A 16997-nucleotide genomic window follows, 5' to 3' on the forward strand; every position below is an offset into this window, starting at 1 on the left:
AACCATGCTCTTGCCCAGCTTCCATGCATGGCCCCTAGTCCTCCCACCACCAGTCATATTTTCAAAAATATCTTCTAGATCAATCTTATAGAAACCCTTCAGTAATTCGAATGTCTAAATCATATCACCCCTCCTTCGCCTATCGACCAATTTCTGCAACCCACAAATCTTCAACCTAATCTCATAAGGTTCATTCCACAGATCTGCTATCATCTTGGTCACTCGTCTCTGGATCCTCTCCACTTCCTCCCCATCACGAAGAAACCCTGGTGCCCATAACTGGGCACAGTAGTCCAGATGGGGTCTTATCAAGGCTCGATACAGAGGAACAACAACTTGTTTGTCTCTGCATGTTAAAAAATTTTTCAGAAGCCAAGTGATTTGGTGAGCTGATTTGGCCACTTTTGCGATGTGCTCCCTAAACTTCAACTCCTTATCCACCAACACTCCTAAATCTCTGGCCTCATAAATCTCCTGGAGTACAGTTCCACCAATGCGATATACTGCTGCTATTCTTTTCACCCCAAAGTGCATAACCTTACACTTTGCCACAATAAATTGACATCCGTTTTTCCTAGCCCAGTCCTCCAAACTATCCAAATCATCCTGTAAAATTTTGACATCCTGTGCACTCATAATTGCTCTACCCAACTTTGCATCATCAGCAAACAAGTGAACACTTCCTCTCAAATCCTTTCCTATATCATTGATGAACAAATTGAAAAGCAGTGGTCCAACAACAGAGCCCTGTGGCACTCCACTAGTCACAAGCCGTCTTTTAGACTCCACTCCTGAATAAACCACTCTCTGGTATCTCTCCTTCAACCACCCTCCTATCCATCTCACCAACCCTATATCTATCCCCATCTGCTCCAGTTTACTGATTAGGGTTCCATGTGGTATCCTATCAAAAGCCTTGTCAAGGTCCAGTAGTATTACTGTAAACCCATTACCCCTATCCAGTTCAGCCGTCACTGTGTTATAAAACGTGAGCAAGTTACTGAGGCATGATCTACCCTTCACAAAACCATGTTGTCCCCCTTACAATATCCCATTTTCATCTATCCAATCCTGTATTCTTTCTTGACTAATTTCTCTAAGACCTTGACAATGATTCCTGATATGCTAATCGGTCGGTAATTTACAACAGCAGTCTTGGTACCACCTTTATGCAGTGGAACTATTTTCCCCTCTTTCCATCCCCTCGGGACTAACCCAGACCCGAGACTCAAATTAAACAAAATGGCCAAGGGTACTGACAATTCTTCAGCTGCTTCTCGTACAACACGAGCTGGTATACCATTCAATCCCACAGATGTATTGACATTGAGGTTATGCAATAGACTACTCACCTCCACTTCATTCACCACAATTCCCATATAATCTACTGGTTTATTCGTTTCTGCAATGTCACCATCTAGATGATATATTCTTGCAAAGTGCTCACTCAGTAACTCAACTATATCAACTGATTCAGTTATCTCCCTACCATCGGCATTCTTTAATATCATTCTGCCATGTACATTTTTCCTTTTACTTGCTACATATCTAAAAAACTGTTTAGGATTCTCTTTAGCCTGCATGGCCAATGTTCTTTCGTAATCTTTTTTGCTTTTCTTACCACACTCGTTACCCTTCTGGCCTGCGCTTTATACCATTCGTGTGCCTGCCAGTCACCTTTCTCCTTAAATTCCCTCCATAGTTGTTTCTTTTTTTGCAGCTCAAGCTTAATGATGTTATTCATCCATTTAACCCCTACTTGATTTATTATTCGGACTCTAGGTATAGTCAGCCATTGCTTCATGCAAACACTTCTTAACTACCTCCCATGCACCATCAACTTCTAGTCCTTGCAGTTGTACATGCCATGGCACTGAACCAATCAAACTCCTAAGCTTGTCATACTTTCCAGCCCGATAATCCTCAGATGTAATTACTAGGTCAAGCACTCTCTGACCCCTAGTATTTTCCATTACATGCTGTCGCAGATAGTTATCCCTTAATAGCCACATAAAATCCAATTCCTTCCTCCCGTGTGTCCTCTCCTCACTCCAATCAATGCGACCATAGTTGAAATCTCCCATAATAATCACCCTCCTTCCACTCATTTCTTCTATTTGCTTGTGCATACTGTCACCACCATCTTTTCCATCACCTAGTCTATAGCAGCACCCAATTGTATATTTAGTTCTGCTAGCCACAGTCTCACACCAAATGGCCTCAAATGTGCTCTTTTCTCTATCCTGCAATTCAACTTCTATTCTCCTTGGCTGCAGCTCATCAGCTATCATCAACAATACTCCTCCCCCCATTTTATTCTCCCTGTCATTCCTGAACACACTATACCCATCACATTCAATCCCACTAGCTATATCATCTACAGTCAGCCATGTTTCACTAATACCAATAACCTGTGGTCTGGAAGTGCCAACCATGGCCAAAAACTCTTCCTTCTTGTTCCTAATACTCCTAGCATTAGTGTACATAAATTTAAGACTCCCCATTAGCCCCAACCCTACCTTGATGCCTTATATTAACTATCCCACTCTGATTTGTTGTCCTTATTTGCTCGGGCATATTATATTCATTCTTACATTCAACTGCCTCCCTAAGGACTGTATATCTACTCCCTCCCCCCTTAATAAATCTAGTTTCCCTGAATTTGCACATCCACCACATTCAGCAACACTTTCTCAAGTCTTCTTACACTGTAACCATTCAAATGCAAGCCATCCATCTTATATAGATCCTTTCGTCCATCGAACTCACTCCACACGTCCACAAATTCCAGACCACTCGTCATACATAACCCACGCATAAAGCCATTTGCAATTATGGCCCTCCTTTTAAACATTTCACTGTCATACCGTGGCAAAAGACTAATCATTCTAACTCTCTCACTCTTTTCTTTTGCTACCTCAAAAAATTCATTCAGGTCTTCTATCATTTCCATTTTGTCTCCTTTCAAACCATTTGCACCTGCCACAACAATCATTTCTTTCACCCTTTCCTTTTGCTCTCTAATAGACTCAGTTACATCCTTTATGGTCGCACCAGCTTGGTACGATTTTGTCAAATCCTCTACTATCACACCTCGTACTAACGAGTCTCCATACAGCACTCTATCCTTCATTTTGTTCATGTTCACACTCATATGTCTATTTTTCCTGTCATACTTTTTATTATTGGCTGGTTAATTCAGTCTACTTTTGTTCATACGCTCTAACTGCTGTTTTGCCCTTTGTATCGCACCATTCAACAACGCGATTACAGTAAAATTCTAGCTAGTCCAACATTAAAGGGTTTTCAAATAAAATAAATAGAATTCTACACTATTACAATCTTAATGCTACTTTTAAATCACATATAAAATTAAAAAACATTCAACTCTTAAAAGGATCCTGCCCCCACCCCCCTCAGGTGTTTAAGAAGTGGACGCAACGTTAGGACAAATGCATCATGTCTCACAGTAGTTACTTCAAAAAAGACCATGTAAATGATGACGATTAAAGGTAATCTGTTTTCTGTATAAATATAGTCTTATTACTTATTGAACAGCCTACGTATACATGTGTATGCTCCAGATGATGATGACTGTGATATGAAGGTCAAAACGTCAAGTGATTATTTTGGTTTATATTAAACTGAAGTTTTACTATAACATGATAGTTGTTTCCATAAGTTTTAATAATGGATTCCTAAATTACTGCGATTAATAGGATAGCACACACTTTCTCACAACATCTTGTTTGCTTTCTTTTATTTTTTTTTAACAATATTAAAATGTTCAACATTTATAATTACATAACTTCCTAGCAAATACTGTATTTCTTGAATATACATAAAATACATGTTATAAAACTACTGTTCTTCAAATCTATATACACCCCATTCCAATTTTTCTATTACATAAATTTTCCATTTAAAATTATATTATGTATTCATAAAAAATATCCACTCACCATCTACCTAGGATAGATGGTGAGTGGATAATGTCTATTGTTGCTAATGAATAAGCAACAATAGACATTGTGTTCTACATTTTGAGAGAAATTTCAAAATAAACTTATCAATTTGAAATCTATATTTAATCTGTACAATACTGCTAAAATGAAAGTAAAGGAACTTAGTATTAATTAGCTGCATGTTTTATCCAGGTATGACATACATAAAAATGAATTTTAAATACTGTAATGCCCCAACACAAATTCAATGGTGCTTTCAACATACTGACTCCATTACAAATGATCACTGAGTCAAAAATAAATTAATTTCAGTAATATTCAAGAAGTATATATATATATATAAGAATTCTTGAATATTGCTGTTGCATAAAAATATACACGAGCATAAGGTCTTTATTCTTAACCCCCCCCCCCTTTTTTACCTGTGCTTGTCTGTTAGGTTCTAGTCGCAGAAGGCAGCCAATCTGCAATGTCCGTGAATGAATGACTCCAGCACATACATAGTTATCAGGATTAGGATCTATACCATCTAGTATTTGAATACCAAATCCAGTCAACTGCAAATAGCCATTTTAAGTATGAGACATTTAGTTTGTATAAAATAAAGAATTATTCAATCTACAAAAAAACAAAACATATTTATAACTGTAATGCACTTCTGAAATGTAAAAAAAAAGTCAACATATTAAAGTCTTTGTCTGCTGCATCCAAAACATTCCATCACATTAGTGTTTTTCTTATAGCAGATATGTAGTACAATACATTTATATGCTTTGGAATATTTTATGAATTAATAACACTACTAAATTTAAATCATTTTATAACTGTTGTGACAGCAGCAGTGTGAAAATGGAGGTATGCTTAGAACCTGGATGAACCTGTAAAACATTAACTTAGTGTTAAGAGTCAAATGTTTAGCTGTCTTTGAATCTCTCATTATTAGCATTTGTGTGACAATGTAATACACTATTACACAATAGCATGGACTGCTTTTTTGTGTATGGTTCATTTAGAAGTGTTTGGTATCATTTCTTGCTCATAATGGTTACATACTTGCATTACTTTGAAATTGCAGCAAGAAAATGCAAGATATTCATTATTATTGTATATCATGTGAAATTAATTTCAGATGATCACCGAATCAAAAATAAATTAATTTCAGTAATATTCAAGAAGAATATATATAGGTATCCCTTGTTAAACGCAGGAATTGATTAATGTAGCAAAATTAATTGCGACAATTCTTTGATATAAATGCAGCAAGGGTTTTGATTAACGCGCCTTTAAATTTACCACGCAAAAACATGCAAGCCTCGAAGAGTGTTTCCTGGCTGAGAGAAAGAAAGTCTTAAGCAGATGATGCCATTCCTCCCATTAAGCATTAAGAGTGGGTATATTACAGCTCCAATTGTTCTGATGTATTTAAAAAATACAGCAGAACTTTGCGTTTAGATAATGCGCCCGGTCATCCAAATTCTCTTAATGATCTGTGTGATGTGAAAATTTTATTTTTTCTACCAAATACAACATCATTGCTAAAACCCATGGACATTGGCTTCATTGCAACTTTCAAAGCCTATTTTCTTAAAAAGACATTCTCAAAGGCAGTAGAAACAACAACGGGAGAAAATGCGATTATGCTACAAGAATTTTTGAAAAAATTTAACATTAAACGTGCAATTGAAAACATTCATGACTCGTGGGAGCAAGTGTCTTTTAGCTGCATGAGAGCTGTTTGGAATAACCTTTTGTCAGAATGTGTTAATTACTTAGGTGGTTTTCAAAATCCTGTGAACAGCGTGGTTGAAGAAATCGTTGCAATTGGTGAAGACTTTGGTTTTTATGGTGTTGATTCAGAAGATGTTAAATAATTATTAGATTCAAACTCAAAAGATTTCAGTGACAATGATCTTTTTGAAATTGAACAACTCGCATATGAAGACAATGAACAATTGGAATGTAAAGATGAAGTTCCAAAGGAGATAACAATCAAAGAAATATTTCAAAGAAGAAATATTTCACAGTTTAGAATCGCTTAAACAGCAAGTAATGGATATGGATCCAGATTTTAATCGAAGAAAACCTGTTTGCCGAGGTCTAGAGTCATTTTGCTTGTTATCGTAGAATTTATGCTGATAAGAAAAACCAAAACTGTTCAAACGACTCTTGATAACTTTTTTGATAATAAATTGCAATAACTAATGTAGGTACAAGCATTTATTAAACATTTACTTTGCATTCATTTTTTATCTTTCCTAAAGGAGTACCACATAAAATGAATTATTAACACAGTAATTGATCATGGACAAATTGTAATTTTTACCATTGATTATTATATTTGATTAACGTGATTTTGATATAAGCGGTAACATCGAGGGATTAATTAATCATGTTAATCAAGGGATACCTGTATATAAGAATTGAATGTTGCTGTTGCATAACAATATACATGAGCATGAGGCTTTTATTCTTAACCACCCACCTACCCTACTACCAAATTATGGATTCAGGGAAGTCTCTTTTGGAATGACAATGATTTGCTAAATTTAAAAGCTGTTAATATAACATCAGTGCTTTGTTCTTTAGACCTAGCACCTACATTCTACAATCACAGTCAAGTATTTATGATAGACACAAAATGAACTTTTTCTGCTTTTAGCATGGGAGAAAAAAGTCATTATTACATGAAAGCATTTATGAGGTTATCAACACTCATCTGACTGGACAGAATAGAAAAACTATCTTGTTTGAGATCTGAATATCTAAATCTGAATTACTTAGATGACTTCAACAGAATTTCACCTGCAGAAAATAAACTATTTTTAAGGGGAGAGACAGAAAACAATCCAAACTTTGTATTTTTTGAGAAAAGAAACTGAATTCTTATGACACAGATGGCTTTTTTTTTTTTTAAAGACTAGTGCTTGTTTGTGGTTCTTCCAAAAGAAGCTTAAAAAGTAGTTTTGTTACAGAGCAGTAATGGAAATGAAATTTTAAAAATGTCCAAGTTAACGAAAATAAGATAAAGGGCTACAACCAGAATATGTACAACAGCTAAAGCAATCAGTTGCTATGAGAGTAATATTTTGTGCGTGTTAATTGGGGAAGATTTATATTGTAGCTTTTTTTTTTTGTACTTATAGGACGGCAAGGCAGTGCCAGCCTGGTTGGTCAAGTGGTTAGCATATCCGCTCTCCAGCCAAAAGGCTGCGAGTTCGAATCCTGCCATGGGCATAGATGTTTGCGATTGTCTGTGAAAATACTAGTGGTGGTTGTGGGAAGTAGATGGTGTTTTTTTTTAGATAAGGTTTGCTGTAGTTGAGTGTTGGAGACTGAGAGTTGTAGCATAGGTGCCTTCTCTCGATGAGTCTTTGGACTCCCTAGAGGTGTCATATTATAATAATAATAATAAAAACATAAACTATTCATCTTCCTTAATTAGGGAAACATGAAAAGATGAATTTGAATGACTCAGTAAAATAGAACCAGAAGACTAGAAAACCATCGAGAGAGTATGCTGAAAGGTTTCTGGACAATAAAACTGAAAAGCCATTCTCATCCGGACTTCTTTCCTGAAAAATCTTGCTATAAGGAGAGAATGTAAAGCAAAAAATTATGTAACTACATCAAGAAAGATAAGTCTATATCAGGATAGTACAATGGAAGGGCTTTATTATTATTATTTTTATTCATATCTTTACCCTGTAATGCTGCAATTACAGGGTTTCTACACATCTCTATCATAGGTTAGATCTCGAGTCAAGTGTTTATTCATTTGTCTTTTATTATCACACCTATTCTGCTTGGGATCATCCTGCAGTCCAATTTTTAAAATTACCCGTTGCTCAAAGATATAATTACCAACAAATAATATGGGTCAACTATAATGGGTCCTCAAAAATGGTTTATCACCTGAATCCTAGGCTTCCTAATCTTAATTAAATTACATGTGGTTTGTACAACATCCTGACAAGTCTCTCTACAAGACTAATGATGTTCTTTTCATTTCTCCATTTAGGTTTGTAATTGACTTTTACAGTGTTGTGAACAGGACTGGTGAGAGAGAGAGTATCTCCTTGGTGAAGTCAGATTATTTTAAAACTTGAATATTCCTACAGAAAGTATTCCTTGAAAAAGGTGTGGTGATTACATACTGATATCATATATGCTTTTATGGTATTCTAAAACATAACTATCAAAGAGTGCATTTTGATTTATTATTATGCAGGTGCATCCACTAGATGAGATGCCCCCCCCCCCAAATTATCACACTATCTCCACCATAAGTGTCCTTTTCACAGATATCACATAGATGATAATGTATCCCTCCAGATCAGAAAACACTTGGTATTGCTCTGTAGATCTTCAAAGCATAGATTACAAATGTGGTAAGATACAGCACTCAGATTGTTGCAAAAACAATTCAGATTGTAAGTGAAAAGGAAATATCCCATCAAGGTGCATTATAACAAAGTGTAAGTGGGACTTTATACAGCAATACATAGCTTATACTTAATAGCAAATCCATATGATTAATGTACATATAGTTTGATGTTAAAGGTGTAAGACTGAGTTATGTTAATTAATCTGTATGGATCACATTATTCAAAAAAAGTGGTATCAAACCAGATTTTCATAATAACCAGTAGAATGTCAGTTCTATTTTTGGGTCTTATTTTTGTTAAATATTTCTTGTGGTATGATAGGATATTTAATTTGCTGATAATGCAAAGTTGTGAATAGTTTTGTAAAGTATAATCCTGATATGTTATTATTGTTTAATAAGTACAAAGTGTTCTATTTTGGAATTGAGGTTGCATCTTATATTGTACTAGGGGATTCCATCCCCTGGCGCCTAAGGCGATCATTCTGCAAAGACTCATATGCAGTCTTTGCAGAATGATTTGAATAGGCTGGAATTGTGGGCACAGGAAAATGGGTGTCAGTTCAATGTCAGTAAATGTAAAGTCATTCACTTTGGAATGATTAGATATCCAATGTTGTATTATATTGGTGGGATTAGTCTAGAAGAAACTGATGAGGCTAGGGATCTTGGACTGTTAACAGATAGGAAGTTGAAGTTTAGGGGCCATGTGGCAAAGATTGCAAATAAAACTCAAAAGATAATTGCAATGCTGAAATGAACATTCACATGTAAAGATAAGGATGTTATTTTGCCACTTTACAAGACCTCACTTGGACAATTGTGCACAGGTCTGGTCTCCTGGTTTCTGTTGTGATTCTGATATATTGGAACAAAGAGTACAAAGGAGAGTGTTAGAAATGATATCAGGATTCCGAATACTGATTATGAAGAAAATCTTAAAATCTGCCCCACATAAATCTCCTATTTAGCTACACTATGTAGATAAGGTGTTCTCGATTTGGCCACATGACTTGGATACTCTCAACATTTTTCTTAACACATCTAAACAACCAACACCTCCAGGATCCAGTTCACCTCAGAAAAGGAAACAATGGTTCCCCCTCTTCCTAGACACTGATTACAGGCCAGCCTAATGGATCCCCGGTATTCTCCATTTAAACAAACATATTGGTAGATACATTCATCAACAGTCAGCCCCACACACTTACCAACAATATGTGATTATAAGCAAAATTGATCAGTTCTTATAACAATGTCCTAACCACTGAACTTGACTACATTCTTAACCAATGGATACAATCCACACCAAAGCCAAAAAATATTAAACCCATACCCCCCACCCCATCAGAACAGAGACTACATAAAATATATCAAGATTCTATGTATCCAGGGCACAAGTGAAGAAATTAACAAAAATCCAAAATCCAAAAACAAAAATACAACCTTATAACTACACTTACATATAATAAAATTGGCATCCTTTATCTGCTCTATCAAAGAGCAGTCTCTAGACCTACTATTTAAGATGAAGTCCCCCAAGAAGGTTCCTTGCAGTTGCAAACTGTCCTACAGCCAAACAGGCAGGACAGCTAACATCAAAATTTCCAAACACATGGACTACATCATCTGGTTCCACCACTACAGCCACTCAAGGACTTGCTGGAAGAAGAAGACCACTCTACTCCACCACAGCAAATACAAATACGAGAGGCTATTCCTGGTATCTGCCTCAGTCTTAAACTTTCCAAACTTCTACAAACTTGGGTGAATGAAATTGTTCCAAATTTGGGAACAATTACATTGAAATATATGATGGATACGAAGTGTATTTGATTCATAATGGCCAGTATAGTTGTTAATATGCATTTATGAAGTGTATGTGAAACATCTTGAATATTGTATGGTTTATCTTTTAAGTATCACTTCAGTTTGAATGCCATAGTCGTAATTTTAAAGATGATTTTATAAGTTTATTTTGGTTAATTTTCCAATTTCATAATTTAATCTTCTAATGAAGCTTTATATTTGATCTAAAATTGTTTTCTGTCAGTTATTTCAATCTCTTTCATAAGATCTGCAGCAAAGTCATTTAATTGTCTGTAGAAGTACAGACTACTTATACTCTTGATGTTTACTATCGATTCCCTTCTTGATATTCCTGGCAGTATTTTTACTTCAATTCTTCTGTTCTAGAGAATTTGAGGAAATCTTTATTATTATTATTCGTGACATCTCCAAGGGGTCTGTAGACTCATCGCGGGAGGACACCCACTGTACAACTCTCCGTCTTCACTACTACACCGAATCTCTACTGTTAATCACCTACATCAACTGCCCACAATTACTACCACAGCTAATATTTTTTGTCTGTAAATTGCATGTGTTCTGAAGGGCTGATTTGTCTGTATGCAGGATGAAAAACCTGAGTTTCTGGGAGAAAAAAACCCTGCTACCTCCGTATAAGATCGGCTAACTCACCTTCAATTGAAAAAGTACATATAAAGATTTTTCCTTCAAGAATCGAACTTAGGCCTTTTCCAATCGAAGGGCACAATGCACCTTCGTTCTTCCAATTGTGCTAAGGAGGAGCTACCATCTTTCATCTTTTGGAGAGCATCCCATACATATGTTCACACAACACTATTTTTCTTTGAGTCTTGCTATTATTGGTATATGGCATAATTTCTTCTCTGACCTCCTTCACTGGTTTTCAATATAGTTCATACTGTTATTTTTCTCAAACACTGTTTCAAAATCCATCAATCTTTGATTTCCTTCTGTTTGAGAACCAAAGTCTCTGCAAAAGAAGGACTGTGCAGAGTATACCACTGAACTACATATTTTCAGTGTTCTTTGGAAAGATGTGTATTTTTCATTATAAATATAATTAAGTTATATATATAACTTCAATATATTTAAAACTTTACTCTTCACTCTTTGTGTCAAGATCAAAATAGTAAGTCATACTCAACAGTCAATTTTTTTTTCTAAAATGATGGGGGATCAATGCATGCATAAGGAGCAAATGCTTCACAGAAATTATATACATTTAAGTTAAATTTTAAACTAAAGATAAATCTAATTAATTCTGATAATGAATGTGATAACCAGATCAGAGTGATTCAGCCCACATTAACTTAATTTTAATTAAACTTTCTTACCTTTGTTCTAATAGATTCTAATTCCATTGGATAATTAGCTTTGAATATTCTCTGTGATTCTTGACTTGGGCTGTTAAAATAATTCATATTTTAAAGAAATGAACATGTAGAAGCAGCATGAAATAAACTATGTGCATAATACTGAGATAATGAAAATGAAAAATGATCTAGTTAATAAACTTGATAAATAATGAAAATCATTGTATCGTATCCTGCGCTTACATACACTGAATGCTAAATTTTATAAGTAAATAAGAAAAAAACCACATAAGAGTGGAAAGTTTTTCTCACATTGTAACAAGATGAGAAAAACTTTCCACTCTTATGTTGTTTTTTATTATTGTTGTTTTAAAAAATTTTTTCTTATATATTTTTAAACTTTAAAAATAAGTTTAAAAACAAAATTCAAAAATCAAACTAAAAACATTTGTTTCTTAATGATATCAAAAATCTCAAATACAATTCAACCTAATTTCAAGCTTTATATATATATGTTCATATTTTTTACTGACTGAATTCCGAGAATTAGACAAACAATTTTATTTAACACACAACATATATTCGAGGACAATTTCTTTAGACTCAACTATGCGGCATTCCACCTCATCATGGCATATATGAAGGTTTGATGTTGTGGTCCAGTTTATCTCATGTTGGTGTCCTTCACTATTTGTGTTACATAATATGTGAACCCATATTTGTGAACATAATATGATTTCCTGCAGTCACATGTGATTTTATACACCCCTGGAAACTGAAGATGGGTGTGAGCCTGTTTGGGTTTGCTTAGACTTGATAAACTGGGCCACTACATCAAACCTTCATATATGCCACGACGAGGTAGAATGCCGCATAGTTGAGTCTAAAGAAGTTGTCCTGGATTCTCATCACATAAACAGTAACCTTAGTTATAATTTACCGGACTCATTTAGCTCTGCTATCAGATACTGGTGCACTCACGAAGTCACACGCCCGCAGATGCCTAACAATAGAACTTTAGCCCGGACTATAGCTTCAGTTCAAACTTAACTGTAGTTTATAGTCGATTTTGTAGTGGTACAATGTTTCTTTGTGGAGTTTTTTCTCTTTGCTTTCAATGTTCTCATGCCTGAAGAAGTCGGCTTTCCGATGAAACGTGTGTTAAATAAAATTACCGTATTTGCTGGCGTATAAGACTCACTTTTTTCCTTTGAAAATAGGTCTGAAAAACAGGATGCGTCTTATACGACGATACTCAGTTTTTTTTATTATTTTCATTTCTGGAAATTTTCTGTTCCGAGTTACGGGATTTCTTTATTGCTTCCTTGTGGTGTGTGTGAGAGCATTCGTTACATAGAGCAGTGTTTCTCAAACTTCAGACAACTGTGTTCATATGATTGGTGCGGTATTAACAAAAGATTGTGCTACTAAATGACAAAGACAAGCTGACAGTTGAGTTGAAATGCTAATTCTCTTCAACCGAATTCTTCCTTATATAATATCTGAAACACATTCACTACATATTTCTTCATTTTAACACATTCACTCAAACAAAACCATATGTTGCACTGGCAACATATGGTTTTGCTCGAGTCATACAGCATTTTCTGTGGGAGTGGGGGGCATGCGATTCATTAGTTAGTGCCGTTTTTATCCCAGTTGTCTCTAATTGCATTGTTTGTTGAGGAGAAACATATTGCACAGCCTGCAGATGTCTCTGTACCTTATTCAGTGATACAATAGGAACGTTTTACGATCTTGAACTTCACGGATACATTGAATTTTATTCTATGCATTAATGATGCATAGCCGAAAATTGCCACGGAACCCCTGAAGACCTTTCACGTACCTCCGGGGGGGTATGCGTACCACACTTTGAGAAACATTGATGTAGAGCTCAGTGGATGCGCATGTGCTGTCATCGACGATCACAGCTGTGTCCTGTTCGTTTAAACTTTGCAATTGTTGTCGCAGTTGTGAACAGTGATAAATTTCTGCCGTTAAATTTTCTCTAAATTTCTGGGAAAATTATGGCTGAAAAAACGTCGGCATTGTTACAATATTGCATACAAGCTACGTGTGATTGCGTATGCTAAAGAACATGGAAACGGGCCTGCAGAGAGGCATTTCGGACCACCCCCAACTGAGAAAATGATAACTTGGCAGAATCAGGAAGAGGATTTAAAAAAAAAAGCAACTCACAGTAAATATAACCTACAAAGCAGAACTGCAAAATGGCCAGAACTTGAGGCAGAACTGAATACTTGGATTTTAGACAACAGAAAAGCAGGACTTTCAGTGTCTACAAAAATGATTATTCATCAAGCAAAAGTAATAGCTACTAACAGAGGGATCGCAACTTTACTGGATCAACATCATGGTGTTCAAGATTCATGAAGAGAAACCAGCTATGCATGCAGACTAAAACAAATATCACAAAAGATGCCAGCTGAATATGAAGAAAAAATAATTGAATTTCATTGATTCGTCATTAACGCAAGGAAACGAGAAAATTTTGAACTTGCACAAATAGGAAACATGGACAAGGTTCCGCTGACTTTTGATGTGCCCTCAAACAAAACTGTAGATTCCAAGGGCACTAAAAGTGTTACTATTAAAACTTCGGGGCACGAAAAAACTCACTACACGGTTAATAAATTTAGTTTAATCCTTTATCCAAGAATTAACTTGGATAATAACTTTCACTACAGTGTTTTATCCTGCTGTGCTGATGGGACAAAATTGCCACCACTATTGATTTTTAAAAGGAAGACTCTGCCCAAAGAAAAACTGCTTAAAGGAGTATTTGTACATGTTCATGCAAAAGGCTGGATGGATGGAAGAGGAATGAAGTTATGGATATATAAAATTTGGTCTAGGTGCCCTGCTGGACTGTTGAAGAAGCCTGCCATGCCAGTATGGGATCAGTTTTGTTCTCGCAGAACAGATAATGTTACAAATAAATTCAAACTCAGTCAGCTGTAATTTCAGGAGGTCTAACTAGTCAGCTTCAACCTTTAGATGTCTGTATTAATAAACCATTTAAGGAATTTATGAAGGAGAAGTGGAACAGCTGGATGGATGGAAGAGGAATGAAGTTATGGATAGAAAAAATTTGGTCTAGGTGCCCTGCTGGACTGTTGAAGAAGCCTGCCATGCCAGTATGGGGTCAGTTTTGTTCTCGCAGAACAGATAATGTTACAAATAAATTCAAACTCAGTTAGCTGTAATTTCTGGATGTCTAACTAGTCAGCTTCAACCTTTAGATGTCTGTATTAATAAACCATTTAAGGAATTTATGAAAGAGAAGTGGAACAGCTGGATGCAGTCTTCAGATTTTGAGGTTACGCCATCAGGAAGAAGGCTAGCATTTCGCAAGTTTGTGAGTGGGTCAAAGCTTCATGGGATGCTGTAAAAAGTGAGACAGTGGTTAAATCATTTAAGAAGTGTGGAATTAGTAATGCACTGGATGGTACACAGGACAATTTGTTGTATGAGGACTCAGATTTAGAAGAGGTTTCAAGTGTCTCTTCATTTAGCTCTGGAGATGAATTTCTGGGTTTTGATGATTAAAAGGTGGGTACTCTTTCCTAGTCAGATTAGGTATTTGCTGAAAGTAGACCTACTTATTACTTTATATTTGAAATACTGTAAATTCATTATAATATTCAGTGATAAAGTTTTTTTCCTAAAAAATATGTACAAAAAAGGGGGAGTGTCCTATACGCCAGTAAATACGGTAATCGTTTGTGAAACGATTATGAAACGAATCAACAATAACAAAAAAGATTTCTTCTTCCATTAGAGACAAACAAGGAAAGTTATTGACGATTGACTCCAAAATTGAAGCAAGATGGAGAGAATATTTTGATGAAAGAATATAAAAGGTAGATACAGGATCTCAACAGGTGCAAAATATTACAACTACTGTAATATCCACTTTGAACATTTCTGAAGATGAGATTTTGTTGACAGAAGTCAAAGATGCCCTGAAGGCACTAAAATCTAATGAAGTATGCAGAAATGATAACATCAACACCGAAATGTTAAAAGTTAATCTTAACACAACTATTACCAAATTACAAAGGTTATACAAAAATATTGAAGATAGAAAAAATTCTTCAACAATGGAAAGAAACAGTAATTATAAAAATCCCTAAAAAAGGAGATTTGACCAAGTGTGAAAATTGGAGAGGAATAGGTTTGCTTTCAATTCCCACAAAAGTTTTTAAAACATTTTAATTAATAGATTAAAAAAGGAAATCAAAAATTTATTAAGAGAAGAACAGGCAGGTTTCCAAACTGGTTGCAGAACCATCCAACAAATATAATCAAACAATGTATAGAATTTCAAGCCCCACTTTACCTAAATTTCATTGATTTCCATAAAGCATTCAACTCAGTAGATAGAGAGAAACTTTGGAAAATATTACAAGAATATGGAATACCTTATAAATTTCTCAACATTATTAAGAATATGTATAATGGCAGCAAGTCTTGCATAGAAGTAGATGGAAAACTTACAAACTTCTTTCTCATTGAAATTGGAGTTAGGGAGGTTGTGTTCTATCTGGTCTATTATTTAAAATTTTAATTGATTGGATTATGAAAAACTCAATCATCAAAAGAGAGGAATACTTTAGTGTGGATGTAAAGTAGGGACTTTACATCCACACTGGAAGACCTTGATTTTGCTGATAACATAGTGCTCCTGTCCTCCAAGTTAAATGCCTTACAGCTAAAAACTGATGACTTTGCTTGCTAAGCAGAAACTGTGGGTCTTCATATAAACAAGAAGAAAACTAAGGTCATGCGAGTAAATGAAAAATCAAAGAAATTAAGTTAAAAAATGAAACAACTGAAGATGTTGATATTTTTACATACCTTGGATCAGTAATAAATAAGCAAGGCAGCACCAATGAAGACTTTTTATAAAGAATTGCTAAAGCACAAAATTGTTTCAGATCATTAAATAAATTATGGAAAGCATCAAATATTACAGTTAAAGTGAAAATTAATATCTATAAATCTAGTGTGCGAGCAGTACTGCTACGTGGCTCTAAAACTTGGAAACTTACCAAGACATAAAGTAATAAATTGAACATTTTCCAAAACAAATGTTTAAGAATTTTAAAAATCTTCTGGCCAAATAAAATCACTAATGAGGAACTTTTAAAGAAAACCTTCTCCAAGTCAATAGATGAAGAAATTTGCCTAAGAAGATAGAAGTGGATCAGACATGTTCTTTGCATAGGGATAAACAGAATTCCCCAAGTAGCACTGAGTCTGGCTCCAAAGGGAGACGCTCCAGAGGTCATCCAAAATTAACTTGGAGAAGAATGATGGAATCTGAAACGAAGGAGACAAGATGGGAAAGTTGGACAGAAGCAAGAGCAGCTGTAAGGGACAGGAGCAGATGGAAACCCAGCATTGCAGCCTTATGTGCCAGTAGACATAGAAAGACTATATTAGGTGCTATAGGCACCATCCCCCCCCAAAAACACT

At 35.2% G+C, this 16997-nt stretch overlaps 1 protein-coding gene across 1 annotated transcript in view; it reads right to left on the bottom strand.

Moving 5' to 3' along the window:
* The window catches only part of LOC150092515 (AP-2 complex subunit alpha-like), a 440587-nt gene that overhangs the window by 14138 nt on the left and 409452 nt on the right, over positions 1-16997 (bottom strand). Inside the window, exons 23-24 of the mRNA XM_090414707.1 lie at positions 11514-11583; positions 4388-4522 (exon numbers count right to left, since the gene is read on the bottom strand). Of these exons, the coding sequence (XP_090270833.1) occupies positions 4388-4522; positions 11514-11583 (205 nt within the window). The remainder of the gene's footprint in view (positions 1-4387; positions 4523-11513; positions 11584-16997) is intronic.

The sequence above is a fragment of the Typopeltis vanoorti genome, chromosome 25 (assembly GCF_054136105.1).
Source record: "Typopeltis vanoorti isolate ZY-2024b chromosome 25, IOZ_Tvanoo_1.0, whole genome shotgun sequence".
Classification (NCBI taxonomy): Eukaryota; Metazoa; Arthropoda; class Arachnida; order Uropygi; family Thelyphonidae; genus Typopeltis; species Typopeltis vanoorti.